Source organism: Rhyacophila brunnea, unplaced genomic scaffold (assembly GCF_057557595.1).
Source record: "Rhyacophila brunnea isolate RB1 unplaced genomic scaffold, BYU_Rbru_1.0 scaffold_7, whole genome shotgun sequence".
In the NCBI taxonomy this organism is placed as follows: domain Eukaryota; kingdom Metazoa; phylum Arthropoda; class Insecta; order Trichoptera; family Rhyacophilidae; genus Rhyacophila; species Rhyacophila brunnea.
Window position 1 is genome coordinate 37175302 of NW_028233339.1, and position 20785 is coordinate 37196086.

The following is a 20785-nucleotide window of genomic DNA, read 5'->3' on the forward strand; positions in this document are numbered from 1 at the left end:
AGAAATAGAAAATGTTTTTACTATGCGGCATCACCGAATTGCAGGTACAGGTAGAATAGGTAAAGTTGCGCTGCTTGATTTGTTTACTATGTACGTCACCTGAATTGCAATCTCTCGGAGAGTAGAGGAATCGGTGATATCAAAATAGCGCATGCCAGAAAGAGATAAAACACAATAACAGTTTTAGTACAAGTGAAAGCAGAATGTATGGCAGAATGTTTATGTGGCAGGTAAAGAAGTCTGCAAAATAATCATGATTCAGTCGGGAGATATGTTATCAAGAAAAAATGATAATATCTTATTAAACTTTTCACAAATATTCAGATTGCCATAAGTGTTGTTCTCCATAACCTACTAGCGCATGTTATCTTATTTCTACACAGTGAAGACTGAAAAGTAATAAACTACTATTCATTTACTGTTAGGACTGCTGTTAGGTAATAAGATCGCCCCCAGAAAACTCGTAGAGATGACAAAAAAGTAAACAGTGAAATCGATTTTAAAGCGATCAAGTAAGAAAACCAGCAAGATGCATGAATTATTTACGCAAGTTTTGGGAAACCGGGACTTATCCCGGGCGGGGGATATGTTCTCGGTTGCGGATTCTTCAATCGTAAATGACCTGACCGAAGTGGTGAGTTTCTTTTTATTAATTTAAATGACAAAAAACATCAAACAAACATTATTCAGTGAGTTAAATTTAATCTGATTAACTAACCGGCGATAGAATTTGATTGTCTTGTCAGAATAAAATGTCAGTCTTTAAAAGTTTATTTTTTAAAGTAAAACTAAAAGCCGCAGTAGCGTAAAATCGCCTGAAGGAAAGGTATATGAGACCAAAAGTCGTCACAATATAATATTATCATTATGTATCAGCAGCATTACAGGCGATGAGGTCATCGATTGCAGCTACACATGAATAAATGAAAAAGGTAAACGAACTTAAAAAAATAGAGGGGAATTTGAATACAAAACATTCGAAACAAATGACTTCACGGTCATGTACCTAGTTGTCTGGCGAAATCAGTTCAAATCATCCAGAAGCATTGACAATGGTTTGGTTGAATGGTTAACAATCATTCCCCGTAAAATGTAAGTATATTAATATAACTTCCACTCTATAGAGGGCCACATATTAAGCCTAGGACCGAAAATAGTTTTTTTTTTTCAACCATGTCCGATCCTAATAAGATCATATGGGCCTCCACAGGGTGGACGTTTATATTAACAGATTTTGTTTTTACGAGAAATGGATGTAACTATAATTTGAGTATTGCCAATGTATTGTAAACTATTATCCTTCATGTAACTTTGCAATTTTACACAGTGACAAGACTTGTGTGTAATATGCACTGCGTATTAGTAAATGCCAGGCGCCTGTTTGGCTGATTTCATCAAATAATTATTCAAAAAAATCAATTCCAAATTGCAAGGTTACGTGGAGGGTAGCATACTTCAAACTGGTGCACCTCAAGCTATATTTGTCAATCTCCCAAGACAACGGATCACATTATCTAAGAAATTGCGAGGTCTTCTCTTTGTCACATGCGAAGTTTGGTTGCAGACAGCAAGAAACGCTGGCATATGTGTAGATATACATATTACTTCAATATTCTATCATGTATTGTTTTGTTTTTTAGATAAAACAGATAACCGAAATTGCGTCGCAAGCCGGTTACTCTCAGAATGACAATGACCAGTCCGTTGTGGAGATTTGTGTGACGCGAGTGACATCGTGTATCCGAGAAACAGGCAGTGTGGAGACGCACTGCTCTGCACTCGTGGCATTACTAGAATCATGTTTGCATCACAATTTACAACCGGAGCACAAAGATGAAGACCCGCCGCATGCCAAAATAGCGGCAGATGTTATATCATGTATATTTTTGGTGAGTGCTTAGAATTCTTGAAGAAAAATTTACAACAATGTATCGCATAAACCGACTTCAATCTGTCCGGTTGGTAAGGAAATCGCTTTGTTGTCACTTTTTTTATTTCAATAATTATAAAAATCCATCTTACGAACAACCCTTACAGTGAAAAGAAACTGTGAAACGGTTTCTGTGACTACAGTTCACTCTCAGTAATCCGCCGCTACTACTTGATAGCACAAAATCAATCTCTATAATTCGCCAGTATTCGATTGTCAAATTCAGTAGTCCGCCGAGTACAAGTATACAACGCAGATGAGAGGAAAAAATGGAAGAAGGAGGAAGAATATTTTTTTTTTTTAAATTAATCTAAAATTTTTTATAAGATCTTTAATTTGACACGCTTGCAGAAAAACGTTCACCACCCCTGTACTAGGCAGAACCAATTAACAGGACTATGTAAGGTATTGCTATATTTGTCACCTGAATGCAGGACTATTTATATAGTCACATTTTAATTATCTTACATGAGAGTTCATGGAAACAGCCTACTTATATTCATCATCATCAGCCTGAATCTATCCACTGCTGGATGAAGGCCTCTTCAAGCTGCTTTCACTTCTCTCGGTCCTGTGCGTTGTGTTGCCACGTAATACCGCAGAACTTTGTCATTTCATCGATCCAGCGGCCTCTAGATCTACCTTGCGGACGTTTTGTACCTCTTGGATACCACTGGATGACTAAATTCGTCCAACGATTGTCTCTTCTTCTAGCTATATGTCCAGCCCATCTCCATTTGAGGTTTTTAATGAATTCGAACACATCGCAAATCCTTGTCTGCTTCCTTATCCACTCATTCCTCTTTTTGTCCTTTCGCGTTATGCCCAGCATGCACCTCTCCATACCGCGTTGTGCTACTCTAAGTTTCTGAATCTCTCTTTTACTTAGGGTCCATGTTTCACACGCATATGTGATTACGGGAAGCACATACTGGTTGAACGCTTTGCGCTTGAGGATCTCTTTTTGGCCCGCAAAGCAGCAAACATGACTTTCGTCTTTGTTACATTTATTTTCAAGCTTACTTTGTTGCTTACTTCAGCGAGTTCCTGCATTCTGCTTTGGAGGTCTTCTGAGTCTTTTGCTTTTACTATATAATCGGCAAAGCGCAGATGACTCAGGTATTCTCCATTTATGGGGATCCCTTTGTCATTCCAGTCAAGTTGCGTGAATAAGTCTTCAAGGGTAGCTGTAAATAGTTTAGGTGAGATTGTATCACCTAGTCGGACACCTTTGCTGATAGGAAATCTGCGCGATGGTTTATGGAGATTAATAGATGCTGTTGCGCTACTGTATATATTATTGAAAATATTTATATAGCGCCCGGAGATTCCTTGATTTCTGAGGGCATCGAGTATTATATTATTTGTAATATTATATAAGGTTATGCAGTTATGTAGTACGAGAATAATACAGCTTTTCAGAGTAGATTCCGAGATGGAATTGACAAAAGTTTCACTTGCGACTAAGTATGTGTTGCTTCAGTGGTTTTTATAGGGAAACAACTAAGTCATATCATGGTGGAGCATACAAGAATGATACAATATATTAATAATTGATTTTTAGTTCATTTTACATACAGTTTTACATACAGTTTTACACTGGTTTTACATACCTAGAATTGACATTTTCCTGCTATATGTGTGTAATTTCTGCAATTCCAATTCATTTTACCACATTCAATAGGTACTTCATTTCTTTTATTTCCTGCAATAATTATTTATGTCTGAAATATTTAAAATTCAATTAAAATTATTAAGAATTCAATTACACATTTAATTAAATGGATGACAAAAAATGAAATGAATTACACATGCATTTGTAAATTTCTATTTATAGAGGCGTCTGCTGTGTCTAAGGCCAAGGTTACATAACAAGATTGGTGGGTGATCTTTTATTTTAGTCAATTAGGGATGGGCACATTGTATCCTTGTTATTCTGTGTTTTGGCTCGAATATAACGATCACCTATTGCTGACATTTTTCATTCTTATTGTGTACATGTTTTTTATGATTTTTTTTTGTTTAAATATATTTAAATATTGTCTCAGCATCGAAAGAGATTGTCATTGTTTATTTGTGTTGACAGTTATTTTGTGATACTATAACTCAGATATACTAGTAGAATTAACAAAAAACTTTGTTTTAAAACCATTATGATGGAGTCCTATTGTGTAAACGCCATCAGTTTAAGAAAAAAGTAATATTCTCGAAAAGGTGAAAGAACACGTTGACATTAGTGGCGAAGGGTGGAGGTAGGCTGTGGAGATCCAACATAAATACTTTGTCATACTTATTTGTTTTCATTGTACTAAAATACAAATTGCATATAGCGTATTAGTTAGTTTTGAAAATTTAATTAAACCCTGCCTAATCAAACCATAATAGTGGAGGTATAGACCAATTCTACACCAAGTCTTCTTCGTTACAGCACTGCACTGTTTGTATGTATTTTTTATGTTGGATCTACATAGCCTACCTCCACCCTTCGCCACTCGTTGATATAACATGCACCAAACCAATTTGTATGATTTTTTTAATAAAAAACAAAATTTGTTTATTTTTCAATATTTATAGTTTTTTTCGTCGATCCCTTCAAAATATGTTAAATGTGATTTTGCTGTAGTTTAATGGTATATTTCATATTCAATTAAAAAATTCGATAAGCAAAAAAGGGAATAGCGCCAGTAGAATAAGCAATTTATAGTTATTTTATTAAAAGTCATCTGACAATCAGAACTATAGTAAAAAGGCTGTAATGGAGGCAGCACTTCCAGTGGCGGTGAAATTTCTTCACAAGGGGAACAAGGAGCTGTCGCGCAACATGGCCCGTTATCTGTCATTGGCAGCTATACATCACGCGTCCCTACTTCAACCTCACGTACAACAGATTATGGACTCTATCATATCTGGTCAGTAAATGTATTATTCTATACAAACAATATTTATGTATTCTCGATGGAGCTTGGCAGTTGTACAGTGATCACTCTATCGTGTGGAAGTGGGACAACTCCATTGGACAGGCTCTGTATCAAGAATGGCTGGTTAACCACATAAAATGTGAGGAGACAATATTTGAGACTGATAGAGTTTGCGGCATATAGAGAGGAGTGAGTTGATCAAGATTCATGTTGGCTCATATACCGGTGATGATATCGTAGCTTAGGCTGCAGACACACGGCATTGCAGTCGATGTGAGTAGATGTGCGTTGACAGAGGGTCTTATTTGATTCCAATTGCATCCGAGTGCTGTGTGTCGGCAGCCTTAGTAGCATACATCTAGGTTCGAGTTCCAGCTAAATCAAAAATTTTGGTGTCTTATATTTTCTGTAGCTCTACAACACAAAATTTAGCACCTGTGTTTATAATATTTCCATAGTAATTAATAATTGAGCATACACCGGGAACTCAAAAATAATGGGAAATGGGTTGCCATCTTGGTGAGGCTGTAACAAGGTTTAAATCTCTACTGCGGAGAAGTATGGTATAAATAAATTGAAACATGTATTATAGAACATGATTATTTTCAATAAATGTCTGTATCATAATATGCATTGAAGTTTGTCACGTAAATGGAATGTGACAAGGACACTCAGTGCACTTGTCAGACTGTCATAAAATAATAAACCGAATCTGGCTACAAAACCTTGGTCCATGGTGACTGGCGTTCATATTTCAATAATTTCTGAATATGCTGTAAGGCGCTCAGCATGCATGTCACTGACTTGTCAGATCTCACAGAACATAGAAATGATAATGGTAGAAACAAATGAAATCAGTATATTTGGAATTGATGGATGTACCCAATATTATTTCTGACTATTTCTTACTTTTCTTAAGTGCCAATACAAGTTCGATGTATAATAACTTAGGGGCCGCCGTCCACATAATATGACGTCACACGATTTTGGCTATTTTTTAATCCACCCCCCTCCTTTTTCACTTCACAGAACCTTTTACTACCCTGTCTATGTTATGTCACATTTTTTTAACAACCCCCCCCCTAAACATTGAAAAAACAGAAAATATGTTTTATTACAACGTTTTTCTTAGCTCGTATCCTTATTTGTCCGGTGGTCGTTTGTCTGGTACAAATCTTGCAATCGATTTTTAACTAACTTCCCGACTAGCTAGACATTTTAGCCACCTTTAATTAGAATTGATTTCATTTTCAGTTAATTCTGTTTTGTATGAAAAGTTATTTCGGAAGAAATCCATAAAAAGTAAAACTAATATTGGTTGCTAAGTGGGTCCTAGCAACTAAATTATTAATATTAATATATATACTTGCATTACTATGGAAATCAATATGAAGTGTCAAAATGACATTTCAGTATATTTATTCAGTATTTCTATCAGTACAATTTTTTTTGATCGTTTAAGCTAGTCAAGTCAAGTTTATATGATTCAACAGAAAATTTAAAAACGTTGTATATAAAAAGTTCTTTTTATCTTGTAATTATTTTTAAAATTTATCCTTAAGGGGACGCTCTACAGAAATGCCCTTGAGCATTGAAAATATGATATTTTTATATGTGGTCCGATATAGCTGGTCTACTAGTAATATTAAAAAGTCGCCGCCGATACGTGGGTCAAAAGTAATGGTCAATAAATTAAATTTAAAACAAACAAACTCACTTCAGCTTAGTGAGTATGGGGTGACCAAAAAATAATTTCTTTTAATATACTTAAATGTTACTAAATTCAATATGTTAATCAGCTTTTTGGTGGGAAGTATTACAACCAATATGGTGGATATTGTGACGTTTTTAAACTTAGAGTTTAGTTTAGTAGTTTAGAAACTTAGAAATAGATTAATAACTTTTTAACCTGAAATTGTACGAGAACTAAACATACAAAGGATTTTGAAACACATTATCTACCTACATTTTTATTTCATGTGCTATCCAAAAAACATAATTAATGAATAGTTTTTATTTTTAATGTGTAAGACCTACATAATTATTTTAAAAAAAATAGCTAAGTATTGTTTAATTCTAATGCATATTTAAAAAAAAACGTACAATATATCTAGTGATGTACCCGAGTTTAGAGACACTTTTACAAACTAGTAACGCAATTACTTTTATAATATAATATGTACTAGTGAAACAATAGGTAGGTACCATTATTGTATTTTGTTGGTTGAGTAAAGCCAATGCACGAAATAATTTATAACGCCTAAAAATAAATATTATCGTATAGGCACCCTATCACCGGCCTTCTGCGCGCTCTGAAGCGGAGATGGCAGGCCGTGATAACGTCAAGGTCAAAGCGGGGGTGGGGGACAGAAACGCACGGGGTATTTGGTCAAGGCTGGTTTATTTCATCGTTTTGCAGGGTAGTCGTTACAGATACGATACAGGTTATTGTCGTCGTTGGCGGTCGGTTGGTAATTGGCGGGCTGCAACGTGGTGTCGCGGCTGGGCTGCTGATTGATTGCTTGGCATCCGAGGCGAGTCAGTGCTTGCGGCGTGGCGATCTGCCGATGTCAGATGTGGTCTTTTTGGCGGGCTGTCCGGAATGCTGGCTTGGCTTCGCGTCCGAGGCGAGCGAAGGCGAGAAGAGATTTTGCCGATGTCAGATGCTGCTGGTTCGGCGGTTGATGTAAGAGAGATGCTGGCTGGTCGACGTATCAGGCAAGAGAGAGCTTTCGCGCCCATCCAGATCCAACTGCCAGATTCGCGGCGTCCTGTTTTATCCGTCGGTCAGGAAGCTCCCTGTTTTACCGACGGATTGACTAGTGGCGGCGCGAGCGGCCGTTTTTGATAGACCGCGTCTGTTTTGGCGGGAATTTGACGAATTTGAATTTCAAGGAGACGGTTTCCGCTCGGCCGAGGGTTGCGATCACCGCGAAGAGTGGATGTAGGCTGTGGTATTTTGGGAAATATGATGGTTCGGTCCGCCCTTTGAGGTAGTCTCCTGTGGGAGATTTCCATCTGGTATCAAACGACCTCTCCGGGAAACGACCGAACCGTCGTCTTTTCCATCAGCCTACCGTCGCTTGTCCTTGGGGGCCGGTTCACCTCTGTGCGGCTTTGACGCGTCCGATGGTCTTGGCGTGCTTGAGGCTCTTTCGTGTCAAAACTGCTGAGGTTTCCACTTCCACATGGTGGTTCCCTCGAATCGACCAGCTCATCGCATCCTTGGGCCGTCGAAGAGTGAGGTGGGACCTGTTGCGCCTGCTAGTCGCCGCCATTGTGTGACTAGAGACCAGGGCACCAATCTCAGCTTCCTCGTGAGGTTTTCGCGGAGGTGTCAGACATGTCAGTCAGGGACACTCCGTGATAGCGCCGGTTCCAAGAATAGACGTCTGGTGATGGGGTCTGGTGTTGGAAGTGGGACCTTTGAGTTCTTGAGCGTCGTCTTCTCGCACGTCCAAGGCGTCGAAGCGGTTTGGCCATAGGTGTCGTAGTTTTAAGGCGGGCGTGACATCCTCGCTGGCGTCGGATGTTTGTCGATTAATGCTGGGGGTCTTGCTGTGTCCCTGGAATCTTGGCTTCCGCTTCAGTCTTCTTGGTTCCTCAGGTTGCAGATCCGATGTAGCCTTGGGCCGTCGGCGATTGAGGCGGTGTCTGATGTATCTGCTGGTCACCGCCGGTTGGGCAACCAGAGACCAGGCGACCAACCTCGGTCTGCCGTAAGGTATATCACGAAGGTGCCGGGCGTCGCGCCGGGGCACTCCGTGATAACGCCGGTGCCAAATGGTAAGCGGCTGGTTATGGGGTTTGGTACTGAAGCTTGACCTTGGGTCTTTGCGAGGAGTGTCGTCTTCCAGTGCGTTAAGACTCGCTAGGCTTGATAAGGCTAGTGGTTATGCTAGGCGAGACATCCGCGCTGGTGGCAGATGTTTCGCCTGGGTTGGAGGTACGAGCGCCATTGGCTGGCACCTCGCTGTGCTGGGTGACGTCGGTCACGAAGAGCGTCGGCGTCGGTAGCCGGGGCATCTCCGTGTAGCGTCACGACGCCGTTGGCCATGACATCTTATGTATTCCTCCGTGGGCCAGGGTCGAGGGATGATACAGCTGGTCGGAGGAACATAACGATGCTGCTGTCACGTCTTGCGATGGAGCCGATGTCCATGCTGATTTGCTATCCAGGCTGTTGCTTCTGTCAGGCGCCACTGGTGTGCTGAATTCCAGGTTTCGGGACCACGCGGTTTTTTGCGCGGCCCCCCAGCAGTGTCTGGCTATGCTTTCCACATCGAATGAACTTGCGGGAGTACGTTCCACGCGATCTCGTGTGTCATTTCCGCTGCGAGGAACGTATCGCCGCGTGTCTCGATGTTGCGATTGCACGCGCGAAACAAGGTCAATTTGACATTGTAAATACCGGCCGTGTGTTTCTCCCCCGGTAGAGTGAGTACTCGCAAATGTCACTGCTTGAGGAAGTTCACAGTTGTACTCACTCTGCTGGCGTATCTCAGGGTCGATGCTGGCTCCGGTGGACACAATCCTGCCCACAAGCCCCACGTTGACGGCGATCAACTTATCACCGGCCTTCTGCGCGCTCTGAAGCGGAGATGGCAGGCCGTGATAACGTCAAGGTCAAAGCGGGGGTGGGGGACAGAAACGCACGGGGTATTTGGTCAAGGCTGGTTTATTTCATCGTTTTGCAGGGTAGTCGTTACAGATACGATACAGGTTATTGTCGTCGTTGGCGGTCGGTTGGTAATTGGCGGGCTGCAACGTGGTGTCGCGGCTGGGCTGCTGATTGATTGCTTGGCATCCGAGGCGAGTCAGTGCTTGCGGCGTGGCGATCTGCCGATGTCAGATGTGGTCTTTTTGGCGGGCTGTCCGGAATGCTGGCTTGGCTTCGCGTCCGAGGCGAGCGAAGGCGAGAAGAGATTTTGCCGATGTCAGATGCTGCTGGTTCGGCGGTTGATGTAAGAGAGATGCTGGCTGGTCGACGTATCAGGCAAGAGAGAGCTTTCGCGCCCATCCAGATCCAACTGCCAGATTCGCGGCGTCCTGTTTTATCCGTCGGTCAGGAAGCTCCCTGTTTTACCGACGGATTGACTAGTGGCGGCGCGAGCGGCCGTTTTTGATAGACCGCGTCTGTTTTGGCGGGAATTTGACGAATTTGAATTTCAAGGAGACGGTTTCCGCTCGGCCGAGGGTTGCGATCACCGCGAAGAGTGGATGTAGGCTGTGGTATTTTGGGAAATATGATGGTTCGGTCCGCCCTTTGAGGTAGTCTCCTGTGGGAGATTTCCATCTGGTATCAACCCCATATACTGTTATTATTTTTCACATTGTTTTACATTACGCCCGCTGGCAAGAGCGTTCACGGCACCTAATAAATCATTGCAAAGAATTACTCTAGCGACAATTATTATTATTAAGTTTTTAAAATAAAATCTTCGATGACCAGGGATTTTGTTGTAAATTTCATTTAAAATGACGTGCTACTCGCTCTGTGGACTCTCTTCGAATGAAATATGAATCACACTGGGTCCTGTTATACCCACTCTTAAATCCCTTAAATTCTTGGTTCACTTTGTGACGCCACATTTCCTCTGACCCCCCTCCCCCCCTCATCACAAATCATCACATTATATCAGACCACCCCATAAAGCATGATATCATATATGGACGGCCCCTCTTTTTACTTTACATCACCAGAGAATTGGTTGTTGGCCACTTGCTCAACCTATTAGGTCCATACTCTGGGTCCAAACATACATTGCAAAAACAAGATGTAAATTTGCGAGACTTGGGATTCAAACCCAGGAAACTATAAGTTGACACGTTACCGCTTGGTCATCGTAGTAACTTGTGGTTTAAATCGTGTCTTTGTGCACGTGCAGGAATACAATTTTGTTTTGAGTTTCTTGCAATTTTGAATAATGTTCGTGTCTAAATAATAATTGTTTCTAGCCATTATGACAATAAGTTATAATATTTCAAGTTGTATTAACGTTTCTGTATCTTTTTTAGGAAACTATCCACTCTGCCGAGTGTTATCACAGCTGTATGAGGTGTCACCGGGCCCCCTGAATGGGCACGCAATGGCCCTCGTTTCATTACTACCACACACGGACCAACAAGAGAAACTGGCCCTGCTCAATCTGTTTGAATTGATGGCCAAAAATGATCCGTCCATATTGGAAGCGAGCATCTCCCAGTTGCTCGGTTATTTGTGTCCAAACATGACCAACAGTAATGCATCAGGGTGCGTTTGCGGCGGCGTCTTGAAAGTATTATTATGCATCTCGCAGAGGAAGCCGCTGTTGCTGGTTGAACATCTGGCAACACTGCACAGGGCAGCTCAACCGCCTCACGCAACACCGCATCATGTCATTTTGATTGCACAGATCTTGGCGCAAGTTGGGAAATTGAATAAAGTAAGTACTTATTCTTTCTTAATAAAATACATACTGTTTATTTATTTGATAAGTACAAAGCTACTTCACACATTCATTTTTATTAATCATAACTTTGACTTTTAATAATGAAGGATCCTACCAGACTCTTCGTATTAGTTTTCTTAAATTGCTAACAATATAGAGAATTTAAATTTCTCTGTTTTGGCAATACTGAATAAAATATTTATGAATCAAAGTTCCGTATGAAATGCAAATGGAGGGGCCTGCTGTTGATGCTTCTGTTTTGGTTACTTACATACTGTTTGCGATTTTATACGGTTGTTATCAAAGTCTTAATGCGTATGGAAAAAGAAGAGTTACTTAAGTTGGTCACCCAGTTTTGTCTTATGTATTGTTTTGTTCTGTATTTTTTTTGTTAAACCGATTTTTTCATGCTTGTCTCCTTCATCGGCAATCTTAGATTATAGTCAAGTAAACTCAAAGCACACTTAACAATCTTGGGCGACTGGTTCTGAGGCATTCTATGCATGAAAATGGAAGATGCGTCATGTCACCTATTAATTGCCGCATGATATGCCCGATTACGAATAGGTGTGGTAAGTAACTTCTTATAGGCTTATAACACAAATTAATGCAAGGCGATTCTGCCTCTTCTGGTGAATAAATCTCAATGCAAGTGAATCTGCAATGCAAAATAATTTGCAGCTAATTTAATTATCAGCCTTAGTAATCATATTGTCAGCTTCACTTTCATATATAAAGGCTCCATCTCCGTAGAAGAAAGTTTTTCTTTAGCATGTTTTGATACATCACTATTGTAAATTCATAATCTTGACTCTTCTTTTAAATTTTTAGGATCGGGCACAAGAGGCACTCAACTTTGTTCTGGATCAGTTAGCTGGTTCGGAGCGCTCCTGTCATGCAGCTTTGCTTAAAGAAGCCACCGCCTTGTGTAGTGCTTATCCGCCCCTCTTCACCGATAAGGTCTTGCACGGAGTCCGCCATCGAAATAATAAGTATGTCTTACATAATTGCTTCATAAAAAATTTCATCTTAAACAAGCTGAAAAATATTGATCTTATAATATTTTGAACAATAATATAATTAATGTTAAATCCTGGAAATCATTCATATGTATGTATTTCTCCTTTCAGTAATATCCCTCAGCCGATAGTAAACAATAATCAAGTGAACCAGACATCTGGTGGAGTGACGATTGTGAAACTCGGCGGAACTAACAATCCTGTAAATAATTCTTTGCCACATTCAACAGTCCAAAGCAATCCTCCCCAAATAAATCTTGCATCACAGAGCAGTCCTCCGGCTGTTCCGCTAATCGGTTACACGAGGAGGACCAAACCTGGAGATTCACGCAGCACTGGAAGGCTTCACACTTCTTCTAATACGCACCGGAGTATGACACGACTGAATATTGCAGGTGAAGACCAAAATTATGAAATCTATTATCTAATGTTATGTTATTCCACGTATCTTTATATTTAATTTTTAAAATGCAGAAATAATAACTTGTATGTGTGTAATCATATGAATCCATAATGTGAAGGCAGTGACAGCATTTTTGATGAGAATTATTTGTTAGCTGTCTTTTCAACCTTATATTTACTGAAAGAATCAAAATACACATTTTAATGTAGACAATCGCCAAGTAAAATTATTAATTCAATTGGTGTTTTAACCTAGATCTTTATGTATGGTAAATAATATGTAGCCTTTTGGCTGCCGTAAAAAAATGTCATAGAAACTTCTCATGCCAAATATAATTTGCAAAAAAAAGTGTTGAAATATAATTATTTTTTTAATTACCTACTTACTTAGATACGAGGGTGGGTCAATAAGTCCTTAGAAAAGCCGACAGGTGGCGCGACTAGTACTGTAAGCGGTTTGTTTTCATGCAGCGGCACTACCGATTCAGTATGCTGCGAAGTTTCAATCAGATTGGTCGGGTTGTTGTGTGTTTCTCGTACATTTAAAAAAAAAAATTGCTTGTGGAAAATGGAAAAATGGAAAATGGAGAAAATTGAGTTTAGAGCTGTTATTAAACATTTTAATATAAAAGGGTTAACAGCAAAGGAAATAAAAAATGAGTTGGATTTAGTTCACGGCATATCTGCTCCTTCACTTGCAACTATTTATAACTGGTTAAATGAATTTAAACGTGGTCGTACATCAACAAAGGATGAACCACGCTCAGGACGTCCTGTAGAGGTGACTACACCAGAAATGATCAATAAAATCCACGATATGGTGTTAAGTGACCGAAGATTAAAGTTGAGTGAGATAATTGAGGTTACAGGGATCTCAAAAGGTAGCGTCATTTCTATTTTACATGACAAATTGGGCATGAAAAAAATTTCTGCAAGATGGGTGCCGCGTTTGCTCACAGTCGACAATAAACGCAATAGGGTGGTGGCCTCTAAAGCCCTGTTGTCGCTCATGCAACGCAATCCGGATGAATTTTTTCGTCGCTTTGTGACTGTAGATGAAACATGGATACACCACTATACCCCGAGACGAAAGAACAGTCAAAGCAGTGGATTGCGAAAGGCGAACCATGTCCAAAGAAGGCGAAAACCGTAAAATCAGCTGGTAAGGTTATGGCTACTGTATTTTGGGATGCACGTGGAATTATTTTCGTTGACTATTTGGAAAAAAGAAAAACAATAACAGGGGATTATTATGCATCTTTATTGGACCAGCTAAAAAACAAAATTGAAGAAAAACGGCCTCATTTAAACAGGAAAAAAATCCTCTTTCATCAGGACAATGCCCGTGTTCACACATGTTTACGATCAATGGCTAAAATTGAAGAATTGAAGTTCGAATTGGTCGACCACCCACCGTATTCGCCAGATTTAGCCCCCAGTGACTTTTTCCTTTTCCCAAACTTAAAAAAATGGCTAAGTGGACAACGTTTTTTTTCAAATGAAGAAGTCATCGATCGGACAAATGCTTATTTTGAGGACCTTCCGAAAACTTATTTTTCTAACGGTTTAAAAAAAATTGAGAAACGTCTAACCAAGTGTATTGAGCTCCAAGGAGATTATGTTGAGAAATAAAAAAAAAATACAAAAATAAAAACTGTTTTAATGCTTTTTTCTAAGGAATTATTGACCCACCCTCGTATCTTAATTAACTCACCAGTAATTAATTGTTGTATCCCGAAAAACAATTTTTCTTGAAAAAAAAATGGATTTGAAAATTTCACTTCGGGCAGGGCAGACCCCATAGTCTTTAAATATTGAAAATAAATTTGGATTTTAGGAAACATTAATTTTTCATGTATTGCTGAAAATTTCAAATAAACCCAAAAAATAACCGGTGCATAAAACGGTCAAAGACCGCAGACTGATGATGCCGGTATGTAAACATTTTGGTACAAGCCTTCCACTACACATCTCTAAAATGTCTGCTGAAACAGTTGACAAAATTCATGAAATAGTATGTATTTTGAAATCGACTACAAAAATATGACAAAGTTTTTTAAAATGGTTCAAGACGTCAGTATGTGTCCCATTTTTAAATTATTTGATTAGATGGAATAATTAGGTACTAATTACTAGGTATGAAATTGAACTGTATTAGCATGGGGTTAACTGCAACCACATGGGAAAAGGATGGCGGTGAGTGTGGATTGATGAATTCGGGTAACACATCTTGCAGTTATCTGAATTCATGGATTATCAGAAGCCCAGAATGTGCATGCTAACTCATATTATTACGTCATCATTCTTGATGTTATTGTTGTATATAATTATTAATCAATATTAAAAACCATCATATTTTGAATTTTAAAGGGGGATCTGTTGGAGGTTTGCACAAAAGCATGACACGCTTATCATCATCCCAGCAAATAAATCAAAATGCTGCAGTCCCGCAGAGCAACAACGTAAACAACTCAAACTCTGCTACAATGGCGCACAATTCGAGTCACAACAAATGGAGCGGAACGTACACTGGAGGACTGTCAAACAGGACAGGGGTGTCGAGCGGCGGCGTAACAGTCACCACAATTTCACCACCGAAGATATTAAGATACGCCAACTCCCGATCACACGCTGTTCACAGCTCCGGTCAAATTATCATCAGTCAGGGCTCAAACAACGCGAGCGCCGGTTCAACTGTGAGTATCATAACCTAAGAATCTGGACCAATGAAGAGAGAGCATATCTAACTCTTTATATTACAACACTTAACAATGATTTCTGGTATGGTTGATGTGTGTTGGCGTACTGAATACATTGTAAACAAAATGCAACTTACTGGCACTGTCTTATTTGCGATTTTATACAATTTTTCATTTAAATAACGATGGCCCATTTTATAAAAATATCTTCTTTTAAAAATGTAACAGTTTTTTAACAATGCGCGGACCTGGCAATACACTTCCAAGCAGAAATGTGAAACTTGCTACGAATAAAAGTGAATTTCATTTACTTTAATCATTTTCTAGTAAACATGTCATCAGCAATTTTTTCATATATGAAGTTTCTATAAAGATTAAGACAGTTGTATTTTCTAACTAATAGTTGAATAAAAACTTTCTCTGTAGTACAGACATACGTCATAGATAGACAATGTACTAATCATAATATAAATAATAACATTACTGCCATTGGTTTCAGGTTTCATCGGGTCCGTTAGTGATTCCGGCATCTCTGGGTACATCATCACAAATACATTCAATATCTATAAACCCCATGATTCTCGGAAAGTCATCGGATTCAATAGTAACCTCACCGATAATTGCGCCTTCAGTCTCCATTCAGCATTCTAATATAGCAGTAGGACAAGTGTCAGTCATTAACAGTCCTCAAACTGGATCATCACACACAAATGGCAGCTCCATAAATAATTCCTTGGGGTCTGGGCCGATCCCGATCGGATCCGGTAACCCTATAAGTGTCTCGGTCCCATCAAGAAGGGAAAAGAACACAAGTGTCACAATGATTAATTCAAATGCATCGCAAAGAATCAGCGTGTTTGAGCCATACCCGATGCGCGATACCGTCCAACATTTTTGTGAAAAACATCTGGATAAGATAAGAGTTTACATGGATAAAGTTTCCTTAAGAATACCGCCGCCGGCTAAATGCACAATCGAAGGTAAGTTTTGCTTTAATCTTTATGCATTGATACATACTTACTTTTGTTTAGAAATAGCAGCGGCAAAGACTGCCTGAACGGTGGTGGCGGTAACAGAAAATAATAATCATACACATCTACATTACACAGTAATCATATTGTAGTTCTATTAAGTACTTGTATTGAATAATAAATCAATAAAAACTATTTTGATAATTGCATTGAATTGAGATTAGTAAGTTTGTGTATTTCAATTATCTTTACAACTCTTCTCTACTGAGAAATAGGATAATGTACTTTTATTATTCAGAAATTAGTACAAAAGTCTAGTGGAGTAAGTATTACTTTAAAATTCAATATCTATTGCAAAGACAATAATACTATTGGTATTATTTATATTCTAAAATTAATTCAATTACAATAGATACATATATATTCGAAATTTTATTTAGATTCCAATAAAAATGTCTCTTTGTTACAGAAAGGAGAGCAAAAAAATTGGCCAAATTACATTTTGCCTGCCAAGCACGAGGGCAACATTGTCTATATTCAAGAAAGTTTTTCACAATGAGAACAAGGAATCCCCGTATCTGGATACATCTAATGTTCATTGCGTTGCAGGTATCAGTTAAAATAATCAATACAGTGAAACCCCAATTCTACGGTTTTCAAGGGACCCTAAAAAAGAACGATAAAATGCGGGATATATATATATTTTTTTTTTTAAAAACTCGTTTTTCTCTTGTATTTATTTTGACCTCTTGAATTATTTTCAGTTTCTCAGCTAGAGTTCTAGTTTTCTTCATGGGGGGCATTTTAGTTGCGACTTATAAAAATTCGTGATACAAGATGCGAGGCAAACAAAGCGACGCGACTGAAAGGTCTGTATGTATCATAAACAATTCTACGAAAGCGAAATGAAAGATAGTCAACAAAAACGGTCAATCAGGATAATATTTGTGACGGAACCATAATATTTAGACGATAGATCGAGGAAAACGATAAATCAGGGAACGGTTAATGCGTGATTATTTAACATTGTTCTTATCGGTGTTTGGCGGGACTTTCAAAAATGAACGATCCGTGCGGGAAAACGATTTATGAGAACGGTAGATCGGGGTTCCACTGTACAGTAAAACACCGTTAATTCGAAATCAATGGGACAGACAATTGAAAAAACAGTAAAACTTGACGAAAAAGGTTTTTTTATGTTCCGATTATGTAAAATTATTCGAAATCGAAAATTTAGATTTAGGGCGAATTTCAATATAACCATGTTTGTATTAATGGGGTTTTGCTGTACTTTGCTTTTCATTCATAAATATATACTTTCTCAACAGTTAATAAATGTATAATTAACAAATTATTGATCTTTCTTTTCCAGGCCCGATCAACAAGTGCTTTGAGTAGTCGCGATTCAAGTGTCAGCAGTCTTAAACACTGTTGGGATATGTTAAAATGCGAAAACAAAACATTTCTAACATTGGTAACGAGTGCTTTTCCCTGCAGCAAGGTATTTACAATGATATTATATTAAATATGGTATACCCGTGGTTGAGTAGTAGTATCCTTGCCTGAAGCTGTTGGATCGAATCCTGCATTTTGGAAAATTACCATTCAAAATTCGAATTTAGTAATTCAGAGAGAGGTGTTGATTCCACCCATGCCTTTTCTCATTTATGGCATTATGTGAATTTGGCACATTCAACTTTTTTTCAATTTTGAAGACTTATTGCCCTTTTCCTTTTGTACCGTTGTATTTTCCCAGTACGAAAATAACAATTAAAAGCTGTACAGTGCGTTAATTCAAAGCGATTCACTAAATTAACGTGTCATTTATACGTAATCTAAATTAATGATGTGTATTTTAAATAGGATCAAGAGACATTATTGAATGAACTCCGCCAGTCTGGTTTCTTCGATGTATTTGAACTAAATCCTGCCCGAGATGGTGAAGCAGCACAATGGGGATGTTTTTTGTGCAATCACCCTGAAAGGGCGGTCGGATTTTTGAATGGCAATACTCAACCCGTCATTGAAGGACAACTTAAGGAGAAGAAAGGAAGATGGCGATTGTTCAGGAGATGGAGAACTAGATATTTCACGCTCTCCGGAGCTCACTTGTCTTGCAAAGGATCCGTAAGTCATTTTTTTTTAGAATGGCTATTTATTTATTGTCATACTTAATGGTAGAGTTTTACAGTACAAACCAATGATGCTGAAAGAAAACCTTCTATGGAGATGGAGGAGTAATTCGCATTGCTGATTCATTTGTATCAGACTTAATGTTTGTGCTCGGAGATTTGCCAAGACTGCAGTGCAATAAAAACACCTAAAAGAAGTTGTTTATAGATGCACCAATATAAGTTTTCCGCTGAGTGAGGGCGCCACATGCTAACATTTAATACTTTTTATACTGATATGAGCTTAGTTCTAAATCAGAACACCTGACGATTTATGATGGTATATCTATATATCATTAGTTAGTTAGATGAGCAGTCACCTAATATTGTAAATAACAGTGGATAAGTAAGAACCCAAAGCAAGTGTTAAAACAGGCTGAAACCTGAGAGAATATAAACCACAGTTACCATTTTAACCATACTAAAGATATTACGGAATGGCTATGCAAGTGCTGTAGTACAAAGAAGTTGAGAAGCCTCCTTAAAATAATCTTCATAATTTGGCTCTTTGAACAAATAGTTAACATCCATTTCTCATTAAAAAAATCTCTTAATAAACCTCTTTTTAAGGCGACCAAGATCCACATCAGATTGTAGAGCCGACAAAAAGAAAAAATGAATTAAACCAAATATGTACCACTACGATATAAATAAGTTATTTTATTAAATACAATTTCATTTACAGAGTGGAGGCGAGAGTATAGACGTGAACCAAATCCGATCAGTGAAAGTGTCCCGGGGGGCTCGGAATATACCCAAGGCTTTTGAAATATTCACCGGTGACCAAACGCTCATTTTGAAACCGAAAGACGGCAAGAACGCGGAAGAATGGGTTCAGTGCTTAAGCATAGTTGTCGCTCATTCGCAGGCCAGAGACGCACCGGCTAAATCTAACAGTCTTCCCGCCAGAGGAATAACATTGAAAAATCTCTGATGCACTTTTTGCATTTGGCGTTTATGCATAATTATTGGCTTAGTCAGGGTATGATAGACGCTTATGTCTAATATGAACAGAACAATAATAAAAGGTTGTGGTAATGTGAAAGTGTTTAATGTAGAAGAGGTTGGTTTGAATAATTATCTCCCCTGGTTTTACAGATGGCTAATATCTGGAGTAAATAAGTAAGTGCCGGAATCTGGCATCTGATGTCACTTTTCAGAAATGACTCATCCACAAGCTTCAATTTGTCAGTATTTAGTTGGTGTATAGGCATATATAGGTGTATATGCACATATACATTTGTGCATACTTGATAAATCAATAATTAACAATATTGAGGAGAGTGCCTTTAACCATTGGCTTCAAACGTAAATAAGAATTATAGGATTGTTTACGAAAAAAGTACGTATATATTATATTATACACTATGTCACACTGTAAATCCGTGTGGTTAAGAAGAACCAAGTTTACTTTATAATAAAATAGATTTTATAGTTATTAACGCAGCATATCACTGCCATTGGTGGATATATCTACATTATATTCAATGAAGCATCATAAATATGAATACCTATGTAATAATAAATCATGAAATTAATGTGATTTCTTTGACGGTTAGAGGTTCAATTGAGGTTTATCTTAGCCTGAAATGAAAAATGTTAATCGCTTTTTCTCTAGTTTTTATTTTCTACGACACATACATAATATTGATTGTTTCACAATGTAAAGAAAATTACTATTGTCATTAAATTATCAAACGTATTTACAATATGTGTAGTTGATTCTGTACTTAATAATAATATAAGAACTTATCATTGAATCAATAGTAAACACGTATAGTATAATTATTTAACAATCCTGAAAGTTTTAACTTTTTTCATTCTTTAGACATGAATGAAATTGTGACTTAAAGAAAACCACAATTTTTTATTGAGATTGTAATATATATTTTAATGTATAATTTTATATTTTTGTCACCCTCTTAACTAGTGTAATCCACTTTGAAAGATTGAAATATTGCACGAATTAAAATTGTTTTTGATACATAATATGCATGTAGCCAAAAGCCTTTTTAGAATTTTTTTATCATTCCTCCAAGAAATAAGACTAAATAATGTACATATCGTCGGTGTTTTGTAAAAAGGCGAATTAACCAAAATGCTACTTTACAGGAGGAAGGTTTTTAACTTTTGACATTTATTTGTTTTTTACCTGTAGATGATTATAAATATTTAACAAGTTTATAATAAAGCTTAGAAAGAATACTGTCATTATAATAGGTATTATTATATACTATTTTAAAA

The 20785-nt window shown here is 38.1% G+C and overlaps 1 protein-coding gene across 1 annotated transcript; it reads left to right on the plus strand.

The window, feature by feature from the left end:
- The first annotated feature begins 46 nt into the window (after positions 1–46).
- melt (ventricular zone expressed PH domain-containing protein melted) lies at positions 47–20248 on the plus strand. Its single transcript, XM_085958065.1, has 12 exons — positions 47–634; positions 1641–1889; positions 4665–4839; positions 10867–11273; positions 12111–12271; positions 12410–12693; positions 15071–15396; positions 15899–16379; positions 16840–16979; positions 17743–17871; positions 18234–18497; positions 19227–20248. The coding sequence occupies exons 1-12, from the start codon at positions 530–532 to the stop codon at positions 19473–19475; spliced, it is 2970 nt and encodes a 989-aa protein (XP_085814191.1). The 5' UTR covers positions 47–529; the 3' UTR covers positions 19476–20248.
- Positions 20249–20785: the final 537 nt, after the last annotated feature.